At 40.5% G+C, this 10836-nt stretch overlaps 1 protein-coding gene across 1 annotated transcript; it reads left to right on the top strand.

The window, feature by feature from the left end:
- Positions 1 to 1176: 1176 nt before the first annotated feature.
- LOC110987950 (uncharacterized) lies at positions 1177 to 7222 on the top strand. The gene is made up of 5 exons (XM_022251117.2): positions 1177 to 1864; positions 2221 to 2452; positions 2590 to 2897; positions 3026 to 3169; positions 3295 to 7222. The coding sequence occupies exons 1-5, from the start codon at positions 1736 to 1738 to the stop codon at positions 3478 to 3480; spliced, it is 999 nt and encodes a 332-aa protein (XP_022106809.2). The 5' UTR covers positions 1177 to 1735; the 3' UTR covers positions 3481 to 7222.
- The last annotated feature ends 3614 nt before the right edge of the window (positions 7223 to 10836 follow it).

The raw sequence follows: 10836 nt of genomic DNA, 5'->3' as shown, positions 1-10836 counted from the left end.
GCCCACGATAGCTTTCGTATTCTCCGGGTGTTTCGTAAGAAATTTCCACAACCTCCTTTAGTCACTGTCAAAATGACTAATACATAAAACGCAAACATAGTCATAACAGTTTGTTCAGCCAGACTTGTGGAAAAGCTGCCCACACAGAGATGAAGTTAAGATCATCTGCAACTTCGCTAAATTTCAAGTTCACGCTGATCTTGTGCACCGGCGTATCTTAAATACCACGCACAAGTTCACGTTTTCAATAAAATATTGACATCAGCGATGGTGTAAAGATTCTTTCAACTAAGGCCATTTTTCTCACTGTCTTCCCTTTTTTCGAAAACTGAAAGGAAGGCGTATTTTTAAGGGAAAAATCTTTGGTTTAAATGGGGTTAAGTTCCTCTTCGTATGGATACAAGATTGATTATGAAAGAATGAATTTTTACCGGTTTTATGTTGTTCAAGTGAAATTGGTTACTAAATGAAACAAAAAGAAACGAAAGCTTTCATCCCAAACGCAACCACAGCCCCCACCCCTAAAAGCACAAAGAGAAACGCATAATGGCTTTGAGCTGGACCAAGAGAGGGCGCTATTTTCATAACAACGGAGTCTCAAGTGGTCGGAAATGAACTTCGACTACAGGAAATGCACACATTACGGTCGCACCGCTACCAAGCAAAATGAACACCGCCAACCAACATGGTCCTTTTCAACCGAGGAGGGTGCTTCTGCTAGAGGCATTGCGAGAGACAAACTGACGACAGATTGTAAAGTTTATTCAAATCAATTTTTATCTTCATTTTCAAAACACAGCTTATGACAAAGGGAACATTTCAAATGTTCATGGTTTGTTAGCAATGCCACGCCCAGATTTTACTGTCTTGCACTATACATAATTTGAAAGGATGTCTGATATTGAAACTTTCGCCAAGTCAATTCTCAAAAGATGATTATTTTAACAGGGCGCAAATTATTATAATACCAGCGTCTATGAACATTGTTTATTTATGCACGCTGTTCCTTTGCCATAGGCCTAAACCCGTAAAAACTGAAAAATAAGGGGGAGAGAGAGAGAGAGAGAGAGAGAGAGAGAGAGAGAGAGAGAGAGAGAGAGAGAGAGAGAGAGAGAGAGAGAGAGAGAGAGAGAGAGAGAGAGAGAGAGAGAGAGAGAGAGAGAGAGGAAAAACGCAGTGGAAACGAAAAAAAAAAGAAAAGAGAATCAGGATGAAAGCTACCAATTTACTTGAAAACGTTTCGGACTTGAGCCCCTTATAAGCCAGCGTTAATGGCCGAGTTTGTAACAAACAGGAACGCACGCATTAAAAGTGATTAGACACTGCACTGTATCAACATCGTGAATATTCGTAATTATCATTGCGCTTTTCGTTGAACGGACGAATGGAACACTGTTTCAACGCGTGCGTTTCGTTTGTGACGCACTGTAGTCGACGCAGACAGCATCTTAATATGCAAGTTGTTAAGCCGCTCCTCGCGCGTGACTTTACGCCGTAGTTTCCTTTATGTCGAAACAATCATTTAGAGTCCGAAATGTCATTAATTCAAACATGTTTCTATGGAGCAGCTTTCAACCAAACACAAAGAAGTATAAAGGCGAAGGTGCACGTAAACAAACCAGGCAGTGGAACGATAGCAAACTAGCGAGTAGCAGCGTTTTGTATCTCGGAGAATTTTGAGCTACTTTCTTTAGTGAGTATCCTTCGAAAATTATCAGTTGACCAAGAATTTGTCATGGGTGGTTGCAATCAGTCCAAAGTTGTGCCGGCTTCGTCACCAGCCGAGGAATTTTCCACGGGGATGATCAAGAACAAGTCCGTCTCCTTCTGGAAATTCCTTAAGAACCGTCGCAACATGATTCGGGTAAGTTCATTCATTAGCTTACAAGAATTGCTTCAGCAGAATATTCCAACCTGTAAGTATTCTATAATATTTGTCAGGGTTACAGCTGAAATTAAAGTTTCAAATGTACGAAATTTACCGCGGAATTTACCGTTGTCTGTTCGTGCCCATTATTGTGTGAAGGTGTTTTCCTGTTATAATAATAAATGCATCGATGGAATCAACCAACCTCGAATAATTCTAAGAAGTCTTGTTTCGAGTGTGTTTACTTGTTTACATGCACAAATAGAGATATTAAAGAACAAAATGAAACACAGTTTCAAAGATACCTCCTTTGACTGTAGATATTATTCTGGCCGAACTGGTTAAAATAACAGGTAGCCCCTGCCCTGCCCGAGGACCAGCACACTACCAATGTGTCAGACCGTACCATCGTGGGTATAAACAAGCCGCCTTCTCCCATCCACCCCCGCTCGCGTGCCAGTCAAGACGACAGCCCTTCACCGACGTTCAGCGAGGTCAGCTTGTCTCCTTACATGATCACTGAGGAAACGGCTGATGGAGACGAGTTGCTGGAGCTGGAAATTGCCGAACGTCCAACAACACCGGGTAATTTATCGATGGCACCATCAAAACCACCTCCAAAGGAAGTCTAAAACAATATTATTTCATTTACCATTGAAACATTTGGGTTAGGTGCAAGTTTCAGTTGTATGATTCACTTTCTTTACCGGTACTTGCTTCAGATCTCTACGTCTTGGGCACTCCTCTTTTTGCCAAGAAGATCAGCAACAAGAAGAAGCTCCATGCTCGTCAGGAAAGTCAGGAAATCCTTCGGGAACTCCGCAATGCTGGCATCGTGGCTCGTCCAGAGACACGCGCGGGAGGTGTCGCCTACGAGTATTTTGTCAAGGAGAAATTTGGCCTGCTGAAGAATCCGCCAGCCCGCCTGGAGAGGCTGAAGAAAGCGAAGAAGATGAGAGAGGCACGAGGTGATGCCAAGCTGAGAGAAGAGATAGAGAGTCGCATGCAGATGGCTGAAGAACGCCGAAAGGTAAGATGACCAAGAGCAGCTGGCCTGATAAAATTAATACAGATGGAACGATTGACATATTGTAGCTTTAATGGATTACTGTTCAATACTAAAGATAAATGATGTGATTTAAAAAATTAAATTCACAGCAAGTACTTGACAAGGTTCGCATCCAGCAGACACAGCACTTGGTGTTGGACATCCGAAGAGCCCACAACAACTTGGCCGCTCTGGAGGAAGACAAGATCCAAGCAACAGCAGAACGCCTCCAACAGAAGGAGATCATGTCTCAGGTAAGTAGAGCTGCCCCACACATAGGCCTCAAGCCCCAAATGCAATCACCTCACATCCAGGGATCCGGGTCTTAGTGAGAAGGTCGACGCTGAAGATTTCTTCCTCATAATTATTATATGCACAGGTTATGCAGGGTCGTGCCATCGTCAATCGTGACCTGCGCAACATGCAAAAGAAACACCACCACACCGAAGTGCGCCTGCGTGCTGCCCTGAAGAAGATTGCCGAGAGAGATGAGGAGCTGCGCGAGGCGAGGAAAGTCATCGAAGTATCACCAATGAGAGGCGAGGGACAAGACCACAGACAGTAGGAGGAAAAGGCGGGCGAGCAAAATCTTCAACTAAACAACCATCAACTGTTGGGGAATAATTATGTACTATGTACATGTCGATACCTGTCCAATGGATTTAATTCTTGTACTATGTACATGTCAGTATCGGGGATGATAACATCATTTTGTACTGTGTACAAACGGTCATTACAAGATGGGGGTTCACATTTTAAAAAGAGAGATAAAACGGACGGGGGGTATTTCACAACAGATGTAAATAACCGCTGTCACAGGCAAATTGAGAGGGGAATTATGAACAAAAATTCGTTGAATAACAAAATGAAATTCATCATTACTAATTAATCAAATTCAGCCGGGAGGGGTTCGAAGAATAAAACAGAACAATAGGTCTTTTTATCAACATATATGTTAGGAAGTCGTTTGAGGAGAGCTGAATACCACTTCAACTGGAATAAATACACTGTATCTTTTCATCAAATCTCCTTTAGAAATAATAAATAATCACCTTTGCCCCCATCTCATAAATGAAACTTTGCACTTTTAAACAGGTGAATTTTAGACCTCATACCTTATCCCTTGTCAGTGGAATGTGAGGAAGCGCTCGTTATTTTCTTTTCCTAAAAGGTTTTCTCCAAGTTGGATAGCAATTCCATCAACTTAGGTAGAAAGATATCTTAGCTGATAAAGTGCAAATAACGATCGTTCTGAAGTGTTACATTTGCCCGCTGCCGCAGTTCTGTCTCGAACCATTTTAGTGACAGTATCTCAGTAGCCTTTTTGCTAGTTTCTGTTTTGTTTCGGTTTGGTTGTTGTGTTGGTTGAGGATGATTGCAGTTGATTGTGGATGGTTGTGGTTGATTAGTTTGGTTGTAGTGAAGTCTATTCAGTGTGCTCGACTATGGTGATGATGGTTGTGGTTAATTGTGGTGTGGTGTGGTCGATTGTGTTTTGGTGAGCTTGGCTGTAATTGGTTGTGGCTGATTGTGGATGGGCGTGGTTGATTGCATAGGATGCTGCTGACTGTGGTTGATTGTGGCCGAGGGTGGTTTACTGTGGTTGCTTGAGGTTAATTGTGGCAGAGTGTAGTTGATTATGCTTGAGTGTGGTTGTCTGTAATTGGTATGACTGATTGCGGATGGGTGTTGTTTGATTTTGTAAGATGTTGCTGATTGTGGATGATCGTGGGTGAGTGTGGTTGAATGTGGTTGCTCGTGGTTGCATGGGTACGATTGAGTTTGCTTGAGTGTAGTTGGCTGTAATTGATGGGTGATTGTGGTTGGGTTTAATTGATGCTGATTGTGCATGGGTGTGGTTGATTGTGGTTGGGTGGATTGACTGTATTTGCGGTTTACAGTGTGTGGGTGTGATTGATTGTTGTTGGGTGTGGGTGATTGTGGTTGGGCTTAGTGGATATTGTGCCAAGGTGTGGTCAATAGTTCATGGTTGTTTTGCCTCCGTTTTTAGTTTTGGTTTTGTTCAGTTTGATAAATTCATTTGGTCGTCAGGTGACTGCTCAAGCGTTATCAGTTGCCAGAATTGATCGGTAGAAAGTTGGGTAATCGGTTACTATTAGCCGAAAGGCCACTTAGCAGTTGTAGTCAATGGCCAGTCACTTCAGTACCCAATTACTCAATACTGCTATTTTGGTCCAAATTCATATCCGCCTATCTTCAACTCTTCACCATGAATTCTATTCCTTTCTTTCATTCGTCAGTCACTTCATTTTTCCTGCCTTTCTCACCTTAAACCTTTCACTTTCACCTCACGCCTCCTTTTAAAAAAAAACTTCTTCCCAACCATCAGCAAGAAGTACGTGTTATCTATTCTGTGCTATACTATTGTCAGTTTAAACAGCGACAGCGCCATTTTAGTCCCAATTCTTTTCTTCCTATTTTGAACTTCTTACCATTTATTCTCAGTTCTTTCTTTCCTTACACCCTTCACCTTCACTTCTTCACGCCTCTTTTAAAAGACTTCTTCCCAACCGTCAGCAAAAAAAAAAAATATCATAGATTCTATATCGTATGATACAATTGCTTGGCGGCCTTTTGAAGAAGTCTCTCTAGTTTCTTCAACAATTTTCCTGCCTCTCTCATCATCTGTCTCCTTGTTTTCCTCAATAGATCTCTTTAAAAATCCATCCGTTCTCGTCTTGCCTTTCTTTTCTACCTTCATTTTTCCTTATGCTTGTACGGCATTTTGACCTTCGATTAGTTCTCAACGGAATCCTGCAAGTACAAAATTAATTTACAAGCATTTAGGTGGTTCACACATGGCCTGAACAATCATTTTTTGGTTGTTTCAAGGTTCAAATATTTCAGCTTAATGGAAGGTCCGTTAGACTGCATGCTTGAATACGTAAGACCTCGGATATTTTGCGGTCATTTAGAGTTGTCCCAAACGTTTCATTTTTCATTTAGATTACTCATTCATGTATTCCTTTGTATTTCAATTTTTTTCCAAACTCGTTTGCAGGAGTCAATCGCGGACACAGAATTAAACCTCACATTCCACTGACTTTGCGCATACGCCGTTGCGTCAACATTAAAATCCAACAATATTACATATTTTATTGAAACCCTCTGGCGTGCAATCTTGCAAACAACTGAACTTCAACTTGAAAAAAACTCTGCAGTATTTGGTTTGTCTTATTAAACACAAATGGGGATTCCTCCAGCTAAAATCGCAATACAAAAATGGCTCTCCTCGAAATGACAATTGACTTCACTTATTTTTTGCTGTCCACAGCATCTTTCACCGGTAATCTTTCAGCCAAATAGTTTAAGATATCAAATAACTGGTAACCATCTTCATATTACGTATGAGCCTGGGAAAACTCTTTGCCTGTTGACCTTTTTTTAAAAAAATCAAAAATAAAAAAAAAACAAAAAACACAAAAGCAAAAAAAAAATTCAAAATTGACAAAATCTAACAAAAAATAAAAAAATAAAAATAAATAAAAAAATATAAAATAAAAAATAAAAAAATCTTTTAATTTCATTTGTTACTTTTTATTTAGTTATTTTATTTTATCGGTGAGTTTTATTTCAGCTATTTCACAAATTATGTTATTTCAGTTTTAATTCACTTTCTTTTTGTTCCAGGGTGGGTTCATTAGGCAATCTTTAAAGGAGAGATATACAGCTAAGTTAACGTTGATAAATTCCATATATCACATTTTAATTAATGCAGCAATTACAGCCGGAAATTTCCAGTAGTCATTTTGTTACTTTATTTTATTTGATTTTCATTTACATTCGCCTTATTACACATACCTTTGCTAGATTTACTGAAATGTATGAATCATAAAAAATGGTTTGAAAACATGATTCGAACAAACAGACCATTTATGAAAATCAAATCATAAATTTCTTACCTGGATAAAGACTTTTCGGCAAACATAATCAAAATTTTCTCATAACCTTTTCGGCCTTGGGGTAGTGGTTTGTAGCATTTTTATTTTGAGTAGAAACCAAATCAATATCTTTACAGAGTTGTGGTACCTTTTACCTCAGTAACGTAAACTGAAAATCGATATCAATTCCATTGATATTGATCACTTCACAAACACCTACGACAATTTCTCAAGCAGTTGAACTGCTTTCAACCCAGTTAGAAAACTACACACCAGTCATATTCAACAGCCTATATTTTCCTCACCACTGTACTCTGATGCTTTCATACTGATGGTTATTGCTTGGTTTGGAAATTCTTTGATTCCGTCGTGGAATTTAATAAACTTGCTATGAGCTACGAAAAAGGTTTCCAGACTTGCTTTTATTCATTTTGTTTGTTTAACCTAAGTGCAGGACGTAAGCTAGAATCTCTAATACATGTATACGGTATGTGCTTGATAATTACGAAATTCAAATGTTATTCAGCCGCTTAAATATGTAATGCAGTGTGGAAACCGAGGCCCTAAGTTGTTGAGGATAAATTGATAATTAATCCACGAAAATACATTGTATTTTGTGTCCATGCTTTAATCATCTTCGCGTGATAAGTCAGAGAACGAGCCCAGAATGACTTTTACAGTGTTCATTCTATTAAAACACATTCACCACTGTGTAATTAAGGACCAAAATACCAAAAGTTGTGTTGTAAAACATTTGCGTGGTTGCATAAAGTCAGAAGACTTTATTTCATTTTCTTTTACTTATTTGTGGAGACGTTTGGGTTTACCGGAAGCCCTCTATTATTTCACAACAGTTGCCAATAAATACACCTTCCATTAAAATTTTCAAATTGTAACACGGTAAGAACATAGCGTACTTAGTGAAAACACTGCACAAATAAAATAAATGAACAAAGGGAAAGCAATCTGTGTGTTAACTCCTAGGCATCGTGATATAATTATAATACTTATAATAATTTGGAAATTTCATTTTTTATATTAAATTAGCCTAGAGATCTGTATAGGTGCATCTTTATAGCAGCATAACCCACCTGTTTAAGACAGAGACAATCAAAACAACCAATTTTCAAGCAAGGTTCTTCCTATAATGCATCTACATTAATACTGAAATATAAATCCTTCAATCTTATTACACATTGTACATGTTTTTACACTCATATGTACAACTCAAGTAAACATCACAGAAACGTTACGGTATTAGCGCTATAGCGTATCGAATCAAGCATAGCCAAATATACATAACTCGGCTATAACATCACAAAAAATCCTTGAAATTTCTTGTTATTACCCTGTACACTGTGTGCACATTTAAAAAAAAGATAAAAAGAACTTGAAAGAATCATTGCAAAATACATGCCTGACACACAGAAAGTGACAACTGCCATCTTTTTCTTCTGAAAATCCCACAATGCGGTTAATTATGAGCTGACTGATTCCTTGTCCTTAGTGTCATCCACTGGATTGCAAGGTCGGCTCGTAAGTGCCCAACCCTTGTACAGGTGATACGGCTCAACCCGGGACAGCTTGACATCGTTGGACGACCTGCTGCTCGCTAGATGTCCCTCACCCAAGTGCGGTTCAGCAGCAGTGGTCGCTTTCCCGAAATCAGGTCGTTTTCTGATTCTCTCTACCGGAGCCTGGCTTGATTTATCCAGACGATCTTGTCTCGATTCATGGGGATTCTTTATGTTCGGTTCACCAACTTCTAGCGAAATGTCTTTGGAGGGGACGGCGCCAAGTGTCTTAGATTTGATAAACCGTTTATCCGGTACGGCGTACAAAGCCTCAATACCCTTTCCCCCCATTGTTGAACTCTTCTTTGTTTCTATGAGATCACCATGCAGTTTGGCGGTGCCTTCGAATGCAGGTTCATCGGCCTTACTTGGGTCTTGGTTAGCAATGGACTACTGGCTCGAGTTCTGTGCAACATCGTTCACAGTTGTCGATGCTTTGGGTAGTTCATCCGACTTTGTGTGCGGAGAGATCACTTGTGTACTCGATGGTGCAACGAGACCCAGCTGTGTCTTTGTCACGCCGCTTTCGTAGGTGCCTGGTTCGTCGTTTGTAGTCCCCGGTGACGGGTGGGTTGGATTGGCGCCTAGCTTGGCTGGCTTTGAAAAGCAGAACACACATTAGCAATGCGATGGCGACCAGCAAAAAAACAGCGCCAACAGCCCCTCCTACCAAGATAGTAGTAGAGTGGATCGGGGAGGGCCTAGGGTCGTCATTTGTGTCTTTGATCGTAGGGATTTCTCGAATGGTTGTAGATTGGATTGCAGATCGGCTCCCTGTTGGGGCATTCGTTGGATCAAAATACGTCGTCGTGAACTGTACGGCAGACGTTCGCGACCCAAACAAATCTTCCTGTCGATTCGAAGTGTTGGGTGTTGTCTCCTCTTGTGAAGCAACATCATTCTTTGGGTAAACAAAGATTAAGTCAGCTTGTGTCTGCCTCGTCATCGTAAAGGATCCGTTCAACAAACTGCATGACACTTTGGTGTTGTTGAAGTCTGCCCTTGGCTCCGATATCATAAGATTTTTTCCATGATCGCTGAATAACTGAAATGGTGGGAGCGTAGAATTTTTTTTCAATGTTCCATTTATGTACCACCGATATGTAAAGATGTTCTCGATTGGCTGAGTCGTCTGACAGTGTAAAGAGATAGAATTCGCAGATGTTGTATTAACAAGTGTTGGTTTGACAACCGTGTTTACCGGCTGTGTTACGGTGAGTCTCGCGACTTCAGAGTCGATATACTGAGCGTCGGCAAGACAGAAGAATTTGCACCAGAATGTTCCACTATCACTTTCATGAACACCTTGAATATGTAAAGACCATTCCTGCCTCTCTAATGTTACTTGGTATCGTTCATCAGAAACGGTGACAGAATCAGATTGGGATAATGTGTCAGTAGGCCTATGATTAATCTTACTAGAATTACGTTTCCAGCACAGCACCATACCCTTGGCTTTGGTTAGTGCATGCCGTTGTATTGACTGAACAGCTGAATGTCACATTGTCTCCCACCACGGCTACGGTCTCGTCGGGATGCCTCGTGAAAAAACTTCCAACGCTGCCTCCGCACATGGATGCAGCATAAAGAATAATCACAAACACCAACATGGTTTACAACTTCCCCTGACTGAATCATGAGTAGGAAAGACTATAATGCCTTCTAATTGGCAGATGTGTACTCCTGTTAACTTTCGGTTTTGATTGTTGGAGAAGCTCGAAAGAGATGAAATGTTGAATGAAGATGGACAGATCAAAAAACATCCTTTTTCTGCTAAGCTGTTTGTGGCATTTTGGCACGCGCAGACAATAGCTTTCGTGGCTGCCTATTGTGATATTAAAACACAAGAGGGCGCAATTTACAAGACAATGATAGATTACCAAATAGGAATGGATACTCAACAGCGAAACACGATACCAAACAGAACTGGACATATCATGCATTCGTACGCGGATACGTAAAGCCAAAGCAACATGCAACACCTTTCCGCGAGGGAAAACACGGGTGAGGAAAAAAATAACACGACGGTTTGGTGTACAGACTAGGCCTCCTCAGAAGGGCGCCCTTTCGGTCATGACTTCAAATAATTTGATGTCGGACGATCCACTTTTTGAAATTTAGTTTTAATTGGCTGGTAATTTGTTTAACTTCCTTCCTTGTTTGATACACTGGACCATATACACAGTGAAGCTCGCAAAATAAAATAATAATCAGGCCTGTATAATGTTTTTTATGTAGTGGGAAAATAAAAGGGATGTCTGGATCCCCAAAAACTTGGGGGAATTTTTGAAGTCAGTGATAATCTTAAAGCCAACTAAAATCAACAAGTGCACTTCAAATACGCACCATGGATTCATCTAGATTTGCCCCCCCCCTTTAGAGAGACACTCAGGGTAAACAATCCCCACTGAAATCGCCTCACTGTTTTGGTAGACCTTGGGCATG

Source organism: Acanthaster planci, linkage group LG15 (genome assembly GCF_054643075.1).
Source record: "Acanthaster planci isolate LZ-2023a linkage group LG15, COTS_SCS, whole genome shotgun sequence".
Lineage (NCBI taxonomy): Eukaryota > Metazoa > Echinodermata > Asteroidea > Valvatida > Acanthasteridae > Acanthaster > Acanthaster planci.
The sequence above is the reverse complement of the archived record's forward strand: the minus strand, read 5'-3'. Positions and strand labels throughout refer to the sequence as shown.

Coding starts and splice junctions, on each gene's coding strand:
- LOC110987950 (XM_022251117.2), top strand. CDS start 1,736: ATGGGTGGTTGCAATCAGTCCAAAGTTGTGCCGGCTTCGTCACCAGCC. Junction 2,453..2,589: donor CGAACGTCCAACAACACCGG/GTAATTTATCGA, acceptor TACTTGCTTCAG/ATCTCTACGTCTTGGGCACT. Junction 2,898..3,025: donor TGGCTGAAGAACGCCGAAAG/GTAAGATGACCA, acceptor TTAAATTCACAG/CAAGTACTTGACAAGGTTCG.